The 16,620-nt window shown below is 38.8% G+C and overlaps 1 protein-coding gene across 1 annotated transcript in view; it reads right to left on the reverse strand.

Moving 5' to 3' along the window:
- LOC112516166 (F-box protein At5g50450-like) overlaps positions 1-13,870 on the reverse strand; it is a 40,699-nt gene extending 26,829 nt beyond the window's left edge. The window contains exon 1 of the mRNA XM_025123188.1: positions 13,648-13,870. Coding sequence (XP_024978956.1) covers positions 13,648-13,870 — 223 coding nt within the window. The remainder of the gene's footprint in view (positions 1-13,647) is intronic.
- Positions 13,871-16,620: the final 2,750 nt, after the last annotated feature.

The raw sequence follows: 16,620 nt of genomic DNA on the forward strand, positions 1-16,620 counted from the left end.
TATGTGTGTATATATATATATATATATATATATATATATATATATATATATATACTATGAAAACTCAGTTTCGTGAGACCATTTTGAAACTAAAGGATGAGTTAGGTATTGTAAACCTTCAAAGTAAAAATCACATGATCCCTACAGAGGAACAAATTTTTACATTAAAAAAAGTCCAACTTTTATGTGAAAAAACTGAATATTCATATTAAAATACAACGAGCATTTATTCTAAAACATACCAAATGTTCACATGAAGTACATACTGAACTTTCATAATGGTCTTATAAAAAAGTGGATGATCTCATGAAAATCCAACCCCAATCCTTTATATATACATAAATATATGCATACATATGTACATGTATATATACACTTATATATATATATATATATATATATATATATACACATACATACATACATAGGATCAGGTTCAAACGAGAACACTAACTATTTAAAAAAACAAGAAAAAAATGTCGTTAATGTACAAAATCAAATATGATTCACATAACAAATAATACATGATCCGGGTGACTTTGCCCTGCAACTTAAGTAGCGTCAAAAGTCGTACGCTTCCATTTAATGTAAAATTACATTTGATTTTGTACATTCACGAGTTTTTTGTTATTTTCTTAAATAGTTAGCATTTTCGTTTGAATCACACACACACTCACACACACAACACACACACACACACATATATATATATATATATATATATATATATATATGTAACATCCCAATTCCATATTTGTATAAACCATATTTCATTTAACATATACACATTGGTCCCAATATATACAACATGCTAACTACGTAGATACAAAATTTTCATTTATACCAAGTACAAGGCTTGTAAACACATCAAGTTCTCAAGTACATGTAATATAACATCTTCCAAAAATCCACATATATAAAGCAATCATAATATCTTCACATCTTTCCTTTTCCCTTACTCTTCACATGTGCCCGACCTGTAATGTATATTTTTAAAACAAAACGAAAGCTAGACCATAAGGTTTAGTGAGAAATCTCTTTTGATTGCCATTACAGGGTGAAAATCACCAAAACATTTTTAGAAAGCCCATATTTGTATTGATAACAAATAAACATTGTTTTATTGAAACAAAATTTTTTGTCGCATCATATGGATGAGAAAACCTCATTCTTTTATCGCAATAACCCATGAAGTACCAACCTTATCGCGTTAAACATAAAAGATACCGACTTGACACATCTCGTTGATGCATTCATATTTTTATCGCATCATATCAATCTTGTTGCATCATATAGATGCGATGTTTCATTTCCTCGCATCATATTGATGTGATTATCTCACTTTAAAGCATCATACTGATGCGACAATCCCACCTTGTCGCATCACATTGATGCGATAAATCCATTCCTTGCATCACATTGATGCGATAACACCTATTCCTCGCATCACATTGATGCGATAACATTTTTACTCACAATATAAGGATGCGATAAAACTAACTCATCGCATCATAAAGCTGTGATAACCTACACTCATCACATCATAAGAAATGCGATAATAGTTTCCATATGATCAAAATCCCATTTTTACATACAGCTGCCTTTGCCACCTTTATCCCAGAACACATCTCTCCTGATTATGCGACCCTTATCCTAAAATACGTCTCTCCTGATTATGCCACCTTTATTCGAGTATATGTCTCTCCTGATTATGCCACCCTTATTTCAGTATACGTCTCTCCTGATTATGCCACCCTTATCTAGAAATACACCTATCCTGATTATGCCATCCTTATTTCAACTAGTTGATAATCACATATCAAAACACAAACTTATGCTAAAAATAGCATATAACATATTCAAAACCCATGTATGAAACTATGACAACCCACCAAAGTCAAAACAATACTACTTCACAAATAACATTATCATACATTGCCATATTGATTAAACCAAAGTATTACATCATTCTATTATCTCGAAACATAATAAGGGGAAATATATGGATTAACAAAAACTTGGTTGTTTAAAGCATATTCCTCTCTGTAACAGGTCTTTACATTTTTCCCTTGCCTTTATCTTGGGATTTTGGACGACCTACAAAACAGAATAGTACAATAATTGAGTGTTAGACCAAAAGGCCTAGTGAGTGTAGATCCTTTGTACTAAGCACAACTTACCTCAAAACCAAAGAAATAACAAATTATTATATTCTGTCTATCGCGGTTACACCGCCATTCCGTCTATCGCGGTTACAGAGACTGATGAAAAGATCTAACATCCTGACCAAATGATACTATGTCCGAAGATGGAATTCTTTGAATAATTGAACCAATCCAAGCCGTATTATCCTGATAGAAGTTTTTCCAAAAATCATAAGTCTTTTCTAAACATTTTCTTTAACCAGATAAGGTATGAATTCGGTCGACCCTTTAGCCGGATAAGGCATCAATCCGGTCGACCCTTTAGCCGGATAAGGCATCAATCTGGTCAACCCTTTATCCGGATAATGAAATCCGGTCGAGATTCTAGCCGGATAAGGAATCTGGTCGACCTTCTAGCCGGATAAGGAATCCGGTCGATATTCTAGCCAGGTAAGGAAATCTGGTCGACATTTTAGCCAGATAAGGAATCCGGTCATTGCTTTAACAGAATAAGAAATCCGGTCAATATTTTAGCCGGATAAGAGGACTCATCCGGACATTGTTATGTCCGATGGATTTTGTTTATAATACAATCCGGTCAATGAATAGAACATCATAAAAATATAGGTAATCATCATAACTTAAATACAAAACTGAATTGGATTTTTAACCAGGGAAGACATCACTCACCTTTTGCTTTTGAATTGAATCTTTGAATTTAGACAATTCTTTGATCCTCTAAGACTTCTTTGAGAAAGAGAGAGTAATTCTTAAATACCGAATACTAACTCAAACATCTCACTATCGAATTAAATTATTACCGGATCAACGGGTTAATGAAAATCGAATCATCACAATATCCCCTCCTTAGAAGAATTCTGTCCCGGAATTCCACTAAGTAAAGAGATAAGGATATTGCATTCACATACCTGACTCTGATTCCCAGGTGGCGTCTGGCTCTTTATGATAATGGCATTGAACTTTTACTAATCCGATCTCTTTATTCCACAGTTTCTTTATCACTATAGCAAAGGACAAGTCTTTCTCTAAAGACTTGACACGTGTTCAAACCCTAACGTAGTGCATTAAATGTGCATTTAATGCAATGGGTATAAATAGATGTGTTCTATCTCCATGCAGAGATACGAAATACTTACTCTTGAACTCTAACTTATGTTCATAAGTAAAAGAACACAATTCGCTTATCTTCAAAATCAAGTTAGAATCCATTTTTAGTATTCTAAATAGTTCTTACCTAGAAAAAACTTACTTCCTTCTAAGTCTCTTACAACAAATCATCTCTCTTTGCTAAGAACTAGTGTGTAACTTAGATTGTTTAGATAGGTTATATTTACCTTATCTTTCGCAAACAATCTTGTAAAATATGTATTGATCCTTTTTTATCAATATATATTTTAAATTTGAACAGTTTACTGTGTTTGTATTCATACCCCCTCTACAAATTGTTATACACATCTTGTAGACCCTAACGGGACCAATAAGTGGTATCGGTGCAGTGTATTTTCCATTCATGTTGTTTAGTTGTTTATCTGTATTATATTATCTTTTTCTCTAGATAATCTTACTGCTTTCTAATGGCTTTACAAAACACAAACACACACTTTCAAGATAATGGCTCTCTTGCCAAACCACCCCGTTTTATTCGAGACAACTTTAGTTTTTGGAATAATTAGATCCCTCTTTCTAGAAGGTATGGATCCTGAAATTCCATACTAGATAGAAAATGGACCATATGTTCCATATGCCATTTCTCCAGCTGTTCCTGAAACATCTACGACTGCCGTGATTCCTAAACGAAAGAATTCAAAGCTCCCTCATCAATGGAGCGATGAAGACAAGAAGAAGATAACTATAGACACTCGTGCTAGGTATAATAGCTATATCTCTTCCTGATGAGGTTTATCATTCTGTGATGAAACTCGGAACCTCTAAATCCATGTGGGACACTTTATGTATTCAATATGAAGGAACTTCTCAGGTTCAAGAATCAAGGAAGATTAATTTAGTAAGACAATATGAAAGCTTTCTCTGTGGAAAGACTAAGACATTGTCTGAAGTACATCAACATTTTAATTGTCTTCTTATAGATTTAAGGATTGTAGGCAGGGAATATTCCAATTCTGAAACTTTAACGAAATTTCTAGAATGTTTTCCTAAGTCTTGGGATACTTATGCTATGTGTCTCAAGATGTCTAATGACATTTCCTGTCTCTCTTAGCACTCTATATGGGATACTGCTCAATCATGGGCAATCTCGACAGTTGAAAAAGAATCTAATCAAGGATTCTAAAGAAATGAAGAGCTCTCCCTTAGCTCTAATCTCTGAAGATGCTTCAGCTGAACTCCCATCTTCTTCCTCTTCAGTTCTTCCTCCTGTTCTTATCACCGAGTTAGATTATACTAACTCCGAGGATTTATCAAAATCTGATATTGCAGATTTTGATGAATCACTGGCGCTATTAACTAAATCTTTAAGAAGATTCGCCAAGAAAAGTAACTTCTGCAGATCTCCTTCGCTGACCATCAAGGAAAAGCCAAAGTCTGATAATATATACAAGGCTTCAGCGATCTGCTACAACTGTCACCGGAAGGGTCATTGTGCTGATGAATGCAGGTCTAAGAAGGTCATGATGTCATCTTCTAAAACCCCATCCTTCTTCAGATCTAAGGATGACAAATACCTGAAACTGAAAGAGAAGTACAAGAAGATGAAGAACTTCCAATGAAAGGCCAAAGGTCTTGTCACTGAAGAGCACGACTGGGTTGATTCATCTGATGAATCATCATCTGATGAGGAAGATATGGCCTATCTTTGCTTAATGGCCAAAGATGTCAAAGAAGAAGCTTTAGAGACATCAACTTATAATGATCCCTCATCATCCTCACCTACTCAGGTATGTCTCCTGAATGAACCCTCTTCTTCTTCTTCTTCTTCTTCTAGCCTATCAGCGTTACACACGCTGACGATGGACCTTTACAATTCCCTGAATGGCAAGTCTAAAACAGAAATGCTTAATCTTGATCTTCAACAACAGTTGAACATTTGTCATTCAAAGATCAAAGAGCTGACTAAGATCGAGAAAGATCTTAAGGATCAGGTCATTGTTAACCAAACCATCACTGTCGAACATAAATAGGCTATAGCTGAGCATAAGCAAGCAATTGTTGAACTCAAGGCTAAGAAGGCTACCATAGAAGGATGGTGCGAAGCCTTTGTCAAGGCCTCAGAGATCATTAACGCTCAGATCCCTGCCAAGATAAAGACTGGTCTAGGATTTTCCTATGATCAATAAGACAGTGTCACTGACAGGTCCGTGCTCAAGTTTGGTGCCTTTGTCTCTTCTATTCCTGACACTTCTTCCTCTTAGTCTTCTTTCACAGAGAGTCATCTTGATGGAACTCCTTCAAGTTCAGGTTGTAAAGACAAGGGTAAATCCATTGTCAAAGCACCTCTTCCCAAGAAGACTAACTAGTCAAATAGATCTAAATCTATTCCTTCAACTTGTAAACCTTCTTCCTCTTTAGGGACTAAGAAATTTGAACCTTCTTAGAAATCTAAGTCTCAGCTCAAGGTTAATGCTTCACCTAAGGACTCCAAATCCTCAAAAGTTTCTCCTAGAACTAATGAGAAGGGAATCCTTGGAGCTGGTCCCTCTTCAAATCTGGTACTTCTGGCCCTAAAGCTACCTTCAGCTATAGGAAGTGTAAACATTGTGGTGAAACTACACACATTGCCAGTAAGTGTCCTTCTGCCKCCAAGGCTAGTCCACCAGCCAAGGTCAAGAAAGTAGCTAAGGCTGAGAAATCAACCACTAAGGCTGTTAAAGCATCCAAGGTGAAGAAAACCATTGGAGCCTCTTCTTCAGGCTCAGTGAAGACAACCACTAATGCTAAACTTTTAGTATCAAATGTTGTAGTTCCCTCCACTAAAGCCTCTTTGTTAGGCTCAGTGAAGACATCCACTGACTCTATCTCTCTAGCGTCAGAGGTTATTCCTATTTCCACTAAAATCTTTCCAGGTTCAATGAAGTCGTCTGCTGACTCTGGTTCTTCAGTCTCAGTAGATGAAGCCTCTAACACTGCTGGACCCAAATAGTTGGGTACCAAAAGTATTTTTAAACTGTTCCCATGTGCAGGAATTCAAAGGCATATGGTATCTTGATAATGGATGCTCAAGGCACATGATCGGAGACAAATCCCTGCTCATTAACTACAAGGAAGAAAGAGGACCTTCCATAATATTCTGAGGTAATGGAAAAGGATATACAAGAGGTTTTGGTATATTAACCAATGGCGTAACCACATTCAAGCATGTTGCATATGTTGAAGGATTGAAGCAAAATCTTCTCAGCGTCAGTCAACTGTGTGATAAAGACTACACAGTGAAGTTCTCTAAGAATTCATGCTATGTCTACGACAATGATGATAAGGTTGCCTTGACTGGTTCTCGTCTAGAGAATGTCTATATCATGAATATGGATTCTTCTATCACTGAGAATATATGTTTCTTCTCTAAAGCCTCGTCAGACATCAACTGGCTGTGGCACAAACGACTTTCTCACCTTAACTTCAAGACACTCAGTGAGTTGTCTAGAAATGATCTTGTCACTAGTCTTCCTCAACACTCCTTTGCAAATAAATCTCTTTGCTCAGTGTGTGAGAAAGGAAAACAAGCAAGAGCTAGCTTGAAGTCAAAGCAAATCTCTTCAGTGACATCGCCTCTTCAGCTACTGCACATGGATCTCTTTGGTCATGTTAATGTGCAATCTATTGCTGGAAAGAAGTATACACTTGTCATTGTTGATGAGTATTTCATATTAAAATGAAGTAGTTGAAGTCATCATATCGTTCATCAAGAAAATGGAAGTGCTTAACAACATTAAAGTACGATCAATTAGAAGTGACCATGGTACTGAAATCAAAATTAGTACTATGGATAACTTCTTTAAGGACAAGGGAATTTTTCACAACTTTTCTTCAGCGAGAACTCCTCAGCAAAATGGGGTCGCTGAAAGAAGAAATCGAACAATCATTGAGGCTGCTCGATCAATGCTCAACGAGTCCCATCTCCCTATAAATTTCTGGGCTGAAGCTGTTAACACCACTTGTTTCACTCAAAATCGATCGCTGATTGTTAAGAGGTTCAAGAAGACAGCCTATGAACTTTTCCATGGCAGAAAGCCCTCTATTAGCTTTCTACATATTTTTTGGTTGCATGTGTTTTATTCTCAACAACTGTGATCAACTAGGAAAGTTTGATCCCAAAGTTGATGAAGGAATCTTTTTTGGATATTCTTCAGTATCCAAAGTCTTCAGAGTATTCAACAAACGCCGATAGACGATAGAAGAAACTGTTCATGTCACTTTTGATGAATCTCAATCAGCTAAATCAAAACCCATCTTAAATGATGAAGATGAATTAGAAAACTGGATGTTCTCTCATTAGGGACAACCTGAACCTTCCTTCAGCGCACCTCTCAACACTGAAGCCCCAGAAGCTGAAGATGAACCATTAATCATTCCAGTTGCAGCTAGTCACACCAATATGTCTTCTTCAAAGATTGCTGTTGTGCCCATTAGCTGTGTTTCTCCTTTTACTTCAAACATTGATCAATCAGTAAATGAAATGCCTTCAGCATCTGAACCTATTACAGTCGCTAAATATGAGGCTTCTTTAACAATTGTTCCAATCGCTGAAGATACTACAGCTGAAGCCTCATCCACTATTTCTGAACTTCTCTACTCAGATGATAATCCTCTACCAGCTCAGCGATGAACTAATGATCATCCAATTCATCAAATTCTTGGTAATCCAAGTGTAGGTGTTAAGACTCATCGTGGTCTAGGTAATATCTGTCTCTTTGTCAACTTTCTTTCTTTAGTTGAACCCAAGAAAATCAGTGATGCTATCTTAGACCCTAGTTGGGTCATTGCCATGCGAGAGGAGCTCATTGAGTTTGATAGGAACAAAGTCTGGTACCTTGTCCCACGTCCATCTAACAAGACAGTGATAGGCACCAAATGGGTCTATCGTAACAAGTTAGATGAAGAAGGTGTGGTAACCCGTAATAAGACTCGACTTGTTGCTCAGGGTTATAGACAAGAAGAAGAAATCGATTATGACAAGACCTTCGCACTAGTGGCTAGAGCGAAACAATTTGACTCTTCCTAGCCTTTGCTGCCCATAGAGAGTTCAAAGTCTACTAAATGAATGTAAAGAGCGCTTTCCTTAATAGAAAACTTCAAGAAGAAGTTTATGTTGAACAACCTCTAGGGATTCTTGACCCTAAGTATCCAAACCATGTCTATCGTTTAGATAAAACTTTTTATGGGTTAAAACAGGCTCCCCGTGCCTGGTATGATACCCTCTCCTCATTTCTCATCTATGAGATATTTGTTCGTAGAAAGATTGACCAGACCTTATTTTTTACGATTCGTTGATCACATGAAGAAAGAATACCAGATGAGTATGATGGGAGAACTAACCTTCTTTTTAGGTCTCCAGATCAAGTAATCAGATAAAGGCATCTTTATCAGTCAAAGTAATTATGTCCGTGACATGCTGAAGAAGTTTGATCTATCTAATAGTTCATCTATGAAGACTCCAATGGCTCCTCTACTATATCTCAACAAGGATCCAAATGGAAAACCTGTAAACGTGACTATTTATTGAGGAATGATCGGCTCCCTGCTGTATCTTATAGCTAGTCGACCAGATATCATGTATTCTACTTACTTATGTGCACGATATCAATCTAAACCTAAAGAATCTCATCTGATCGAAGTAACACGCTTGTTCAGATTCCTGAAGGGAACTCCTAACTTGGGTCTCTGGTACCCTAAGGGTTCAGGTATTGACCTAATAGGTTATTCGGATAGTTATTTTGCAGGTTGCAAAATCGATAGGAAAAGCACCACTGGAGGCTGTCAGCTTCTAGGTGGAAAGTTAGTGAGCTGGACAAGTAAGAAGCAAAATTCATTGTCTACGTCAACCACTGAAGCTGAATATGTAGCCGTTGGAAGTTGTTGTGCCCAAGTTCTTTGGATGAAAAACCAGTTGAAAGACTACGATCTTCAGTTCTCAAATATTCCTATTTATTGTGATAGCACCAGTGCTATTGCAATCGCAAACAACCCTGTACTTCACTCTAAGACCAAACATATAGAGATCAGATATCATTTTATCAGAGATCATGTTATGAATGGTGATATTGAACTTCACTTTGTTCCAACTGATTATCAGCTCGCTGACATTTTCACCAACCCTCTTGATGAGACAAGATTTAACATCTTGATTAGCGAACTAGGGATGCTAAACGAAGAAGAAAAATTTTCTTCAGCTATTGTTGATCCCAGATCTCTCAATAACACTAATATTCAAGTTATGAATGACTTAAATATATCGTGTGAATGGAAAAATAGTAAAGAACACAAGAATATTTAAGAACGTATTTGAGTGTCAAATGATTCACTATTATTCAATTGATTGAATGGAAAGCGTAAACGATTACAAGAATGATAAGACCTATTTATACTAGTAATCTAATTATGGAGATTGCTATGTATGGAAGATATATTGCAAATCTCTTATGGAAAGAAAGAAATCTAGAAATATGGAAACTAAATAAAGCTAAGTAAGGTAAAGAGAATCCAGCTGTCGATTTGCCATCTCCAGCTGTCTTCAAGGGGGCGTGTTCAACCATGAGTCTTGTGGTCTTCTTGAATGAATACCTCTGGTTGAACTGTTGTCGAATACTCCAAGTGTTGGTAACCAGAGTGGTTATGGAGATGCGCAATTTATCACACCTATGGACCTTTATCGCATCTCTAATTGTATAGGATACTTAGACTTTTTCCTTGTGAGCCTTCCATCGGCCTTCTGCTCTTTCACACTTGTATGTTTTTTATTATTTTTACAAATAAGAATGATGGGCTCTAACAATCTCCCCCTAAGTAATGAAAAGACAAACATTTACTAGTCTATGAACAATGAAAGAATAATGAAAGACAGATGCTACTCTAGAAAAACATCCTTTTGCCAAATATTTTTATTGGACAAAGTTGGATGATTTCTTACAATAATGAATGAAATAAAAGTACATGATGGAAATGCAATAAATTACTCATGGTCTCCAGTATAAATCTTCCAATCCTTCCTTCATCGGCACATGCGATCTGCTCAACCTCTCTCGAATGACTATCTGAAACCATTCAAGTGTCTCGGTTGAATACTTGAAAGCCTCAGTTACTCTGAAGACTTTTTTTAGCTCCATACTCGTTCTTGAAGACCAAGTTGAGTTCTGGTTGAGCTAGGACTGATGTAGAGCGCTTCTCCTGTAAGCTTTGGAAATCTTCATCTGGAAGTGTGCAGGAGAGTCTTTCAATACCTAGTTTAAGAGCTATTTGAAAGTTGCTCTTTGCTCTGAACTTGACCAGGGTCCCCTTCGTCTCTACTATCGCTCTGTTGGCCATCCCATACCTTATCACTTGGTCCTGTCCCTAAGCTTTATGGCCATAAAGATTGATCAAGTCCCATGGATTGAAATTGATTAGATCATTGTCATTAAAGACGTTGATCATCCCATGCGCGCGTTCCATGATGTACTCAATGTATTTGATAGCTCTGTTTATGAAGGTTCTCATCTTGATGTCGAAGATAGTCTTGATTCCATCGTTTGAGAAAACGGCTTGTGGTGGAGAGGTCGTTTGTCTCACGAATCTGTTACGAAGTAGGTCCATCGACTTAGGAGATAAGTTTGGAGGACTGAGGACCAACTGTTCATCGCGGTCATGGTAGAGATATTGATGGATATTTTCCATCATAACAGGTTCCCTTTGAGGCATTGGTGGACGTCTCCTTAGCGATTACATATTGGAGAGGATTTATTCGAGTCTGCCTTGCGATGGAGCTTGCTTCGATGAGAAAGGAATATCTTCTTGCACCTGCTTGGTTGGTTGGGTGATGGATGGCTGTGGTTGTGTTTGTGTAAGGATAAGTTGGCTGATGGGTTGTGGTAGTGTGGTAGAGGGTTATGGTGGAGGTATGGCTTTTGGTTGGATGTTTCTATTTGGGTAGGCTATATTTGGGTAGGCTCTGTTTGTGGTTGGTTTGTTTAGGTGATGAAGGGTTCTGATTGAGTGGGTAAGGTGATGGATGGTTTTGGTTGAGAGGGTAAGGTGATTGATGGTTCTAGTTGAGGTGGTGAGGTGATTGATGGTTCTGGTTGAGGTGGTGATGGAGGAGGTGTTGGTGATGAGATAAAAGGTATGGTTGTTTCTGGATGAGGTGAAGGTGGGTTTTCAGATGAGAAAGAACTCACCAAAATTGGTGTGATAACTGGGTCCTGGTTATTGCCCAAGGTATTTATTATGTGAATTAATTGTCTAGATGAATACATGTTTACGTGGATTGAATACGTGAGTATGTGTATTTTATTCATCGAGATATATGCAGAATATGTAAGTATATATATATATATATATGTTATATATATGTTATATATATATTATATATGAAATTATATGTGCATGAAGTATGTGGGTGTATGCATGTATGTGTGGGCATGTGATTACATGTATGTATATATGGATGGTGTTGGCTAGTTCAGCCGACTTTCCTTTATAGGAAAGTATAAATATGAAGTTTTTGGTAAGGAGGCTTCTTCTTGCCTCATTTGGAGTTTTGGAAAATTTAGAGAGAAAAATTATCCGAAGAACGAGTGGAATCAATTTGGTTTTCATCTTCTTCAAAATCTGAGTTTTTGCATAAAGGTGATTGTATTCTGCTTTGAGTATAAATTGTTTGCATACAATTCATTGCTATTGGAATTGTTTTATTTTGAATCCCACTATATCGTAAGGATTTCAACCTTAAACAGGACAAGTGTTGACCGGATTTCATTTAAACCGGCCAAGTGTTGTCCGGAGTCAATCTTAAACCGGACAAGGGGTGTCCGGGTTTATTTTAAATCGTTCAAGACATTACCGGTTTAAAGCTAAACCGCTCAAGGGTTGACCGGTTTAATACTAGATCAATTACCCGGATTCTTTATTTTAATGTTGACCGGACTTCATATCCAGACAAGATATCCGGATTTCTAATCTGGACAAGAAGTAACCGGATTTCATATCCGGCTAAAGTTGACAAAATTTGTTAGTCTTAAAATTGACCAAAGATTGTGCGGATTAGTTTCCTAAATCGATTGAGTATTGTCCGGATATCTTATCCGGATGATCTAATTCTATTGTGTATCATTATCATTTACATAAATGTTTATCATTTTTAATTATGGATTTATAAAAGGGGTATTTTATATCTTTTAAAATAAAAAGATATGTTCCAACCAAGCGTGGTGATGTAAGTCTGTTTTGGTATGGAATTGGATTTTATACATTGTTGTACCAAGCATGGTGACGTAAGTCTGTTTTGATATGAAACTTATTTTAAGAGGTAGTTCTCCCAGACGTGGTGACTTTTGTCTGTTCTGGCTTGGAACTGGGAATGGGTACTTTCAGACGTGGTGACTTTTGTATGTTCTGATAAGTAACCCTGTTATGATGAAGGAATAAGGGTGACATATCAAGTAGAGGTGTACTTGAAATAAGGGAGACATTGTCCTATGTGCATAATATTATAACTCTTATTATCGTTACTAATTGGATTTAATAATTTTGAGTCATCGTTTCTTTGTGACCTGATGAATTAGAGATATTATTCTTATTAGAAATAATAATTTAGATGTTATTGAGAAGGGAAAAACGGTTTGTCATAAAGAGCAAGTATTGCCTTAAAGCTTTCCTTTAAAATTTACAAAGAAACGGTTTGGTGATTCAAAGAAGCTTTGATTATAATTGAGAACGTTGGATCTTTAAGTAGATGTATTATATTAATAGAACTGAGGTTCTTGGGGATATCCTATTTTACATGTTATTGAGAACTGCATTATTTGATTATATTGCAAATATTTCTGTGCAAAGATACTTTATTATATTTCGGTGTTTATCACCCTGCATTTGCAAAGAAGGGATTTACTCACTAGACCCTTCTGGTCTAACCCTCATTTTCTGTTTTAAAATTATGCAATGCAGGAATGGCAGGGTCCAGGGATAATAAGGGGAAAGGGAAAATGTGATTATTTTCCTGATCTGATATCTGCTTTTGAGGATCTACTTGAGATTACTTATTTTTTAAGATACATGTGATAGTACATGATTTTGTTTTGGGATTTTTCATATGTAGATTTTGTACATATAAGAGTCCTTGTACCAGAGGGACCTTGGGATGTAAACTATATTTCCATGCAACAAAATATGTGTTATATGCATATGTGGTGTTTGGGGGTGTTACAATTGATGAGAACTCATTGGTTGTGGGTAGAGGTTCTTGGGTGCAGGCAGAGGAAACATGTACCTTTTGTACATCTTCAGAGGGCTAAGCCTCTGGTTCCCTCGCCGGGTTCCTGGGTTGACTGGGTTAGATGACTTTGTGGTGGTGGAGGTGGTGGTGCAGCAGTTTCCATTGGTACTTGAGCCGGGTTCTCCCTCTCATAAGGACCAAGACCATGATCATCTTGGTCTGGGTCGTCATGTCTTGGCCTCTTAAGGGGGCGGCTTGTAGAGCCTGAGGAGGCCCTGCTCCTCTTCTTCGTCATCCTGAAGGAAGCAAGATACTTCCTCAGGGCCTTCCTTTTTCGAGTCTCCTCCATTGTTAGGAGGAGGGAGTTGGTGCGCGCTTGCTGTACTTTAAGGCTCTTGGAGAGAGCCTTGGCTGGTTCTGCTGCCCTATGTGCAAACTTGGCACTTATCTCATTAAAAGAGGAAATAAGTGCCTTGGAGAGGGCGCGTAGGTCAGCTCTTGTGACTGCATTTGTTGGGGGTGGAGGTGGAGGTTGAGGCTGGTGGAGGGATGGTGATGGATGAGATCATGGAGCGTACCTCTGCAGCGAAGATGTTGAAGGCTTCATCGGATGAGGGAGTCGCAGAGGGGGATGGTGGGGGGACTGTTTGTGGTAAATTAGCAAATATGGTGGAGGGTAAGGTGGCAATGGAAGTGGTGAGGGAATTTATTTGGTTGGTGAGGGAGGCTATTGATTCAACGATCGCAGATATCTGGGCCGAGAGGGTTGCAAGGGTGGCAGTGATGGTCTGGTTTCTGGCGATTGAAAGGGTGGAAAGGGAGTTGCGTTGCTGGACCATCAACTGTTGGAAGATCTGGAGGCGGGTGTTGTTGTCCCTCGATTGAGCCTCCAGGGACGCAAGTGATTGCTGAATTGATTAAAGGTCTATCGATGGAATGGATTCAGTAATCCCTGCCAAGTTGAGTTTAAGGTCATCCAAGGACCGCTGAATTGAATCAACAAAGGCTTGGAACTCAGCCTTTGTGACCAAGTATGCAATTGGTGGGGAAACCCCTACAGCAACGGATGCTGTAGGGTGAGCCTCAGTCCTAGAGGCGCCTCCATCGATGCTTTGTGTGAAGTGAGGCAAGGGAGGACTTCCATCACATCCTTGATAGCCCTCAAGCGAGAAACTATCTCGTGATGTTGCTACATGAACTTCTTCTTCATCGGATTTAGAGTCCGATGAAGGGAAGTAGATGTGTGTCCCCTTCACTAGATCAAGTATCGAAGGGGGCTTGTGCAGGAATGGATGATCGCTCTGAATGATTGATGGGTATTTCAAATTCAGAAGTAACACATGCTTCTGTGTGTGAAGGTAGTGGCGAGCCATGAGGCGAAGTGACTCTTATATCTTCATCACCCCTGTTGAGAGAAAGCTGATGGATGGTGTGGTTCCTCAGCTTGATCATCTCCAGAGGTCCTAAGAATGGCCTCTGGATGGTTAGCTTGGATTGGGTTTGGACTGGGTGGTCCTTATTCAATACCTCTTTGGCCTTGATTGCCAGGGGTAATGGATATGGTTGCCCCGGGAGGGGGTGATGGAATTGATGTGTGTATAGGGCCGAGGGATGTAGGAGGTGTGTCATCATCATCATCTTCATCATCCGATAAAGACGAATCCTCTTGAGATCCCTCGCTTGTGTTGGGGGACGACTCTATGTGTTCTGGGATAGCAGGTCTCGGTTGTTGGACCAGCATGGAGCTTTCGTATGCCCTACGACAAGCAGAGGTGGCAGGTATTACACTTAACATTGCCCTTGATAAGAGCCTCTCTACTGGGTAACCATCCGTGGAGATGGTTGGGCGATGGTCATTCATGATGTACTGTGGAGTGAATGGCTCATCGCTTGGCAAGTTGTGCATCTTCATCGTGTCCCTTATGAAAAGCGGGAAGAACACCGATGAAAGTGGCTTTTCTGCAGCCACGAACTTGTTCTTCTTCACGACCGCTGCATGAATCTCATTGTAGATCAACAAGGCATAGTACAAGGGAAGGTTGAAGAACATACCATACATGGTGGTCATGATGTTGATGTTCCCCTAGTCCATGCTTCCTTGCTTGCACGTTAGGGCTCGGTTGAGAATGGAGAAGAACATGTTCCACATTCGTGGAAGGAACTGCCTCTTGAAGCCCGAGGCATTGCGTAACTCCATGTTGTATCCCAACATCCTAATGAATCGAAGGATGTCAGAACTTGTTGGCGGTTCGGCATAGTGGGCGATCCCAAGCTCCTGTCGGGTTGGAATAAATAGCACCTTTGAGATTTTGTCATTGGAAATATTGATGGAGCACACAATGTCATTTGGGACATCGATATCCTCCATTATTCTACGGTTCTTCGGGTAGAACTCGCACGTTTGCCAATATTGTTGGACGTATTTGATCGGCACCTCATTGTCAGAGAGGGTGAGTGCCGGTTGGAGGACACAGTTCTGAAAGAACTCAATGAGGATGGAAAACCTGTCCTCAAAGAGCTGTGGGTGGAGGTCGATCGAATGGTTGTTTGGTTTGATGGGGAGGAAGACAATGGCACGGCTGATGGCGCTAGTTAACTGGACAAGACTGTCGTTGTTTGACTCGTGAGATGCGGATGACACCATTTTTGCAGGTAAGTGAGTTGCAGGTTTGTCTTTGCTTTGAAGGTTCTTGAGAATAAATGTGCACGTAAAGAGTGAAATGGTGGGGACGACGGGTATTTATAGTGGGTTGGGAGGGGAAGGGTTGGGTTAAAAAAATTATTATTTTAATGGTAAAAAGGTAATCATGGCTTGGGAGACGTTTGGTGAAAAGGTGGGTGTGATTGTGATCATGAGCCGTAAAGCATGCTCACGATCATAATGGCGTAGGTGGATGACACGTGTCGAGTGGGGGTGGGATGAGTGGGAAAATGAAGGGTTTCTAGGGAACAACTTTTGTAAGCTGTCAGGAGCGTTGTTGGGGTAAAAGGCGTTTGGGTTATTTAGAAAATGTATAAAAAAATAATCACTATAAAGGATAAACCTCAAGAATAAATTCCCAAATAAAATTTAAAAAATTAAAATTCCACCTTTATTGG

The sequence above is a fragment of the Cynara cardunculus genome, assembly GCF_001531365.2.
Source record: "Cynara cardunculus var. scolymus isolate 2C chromosome LG 8, CcrdV1, whole genome shotgun sequence".
NCBI classification, from domain to species: Eukaryota; Viridiplantae; Streptophyta; class Magnoliopsida; order Asterales; family Asteraceae; genus Cynara; species Cynara cardunculus.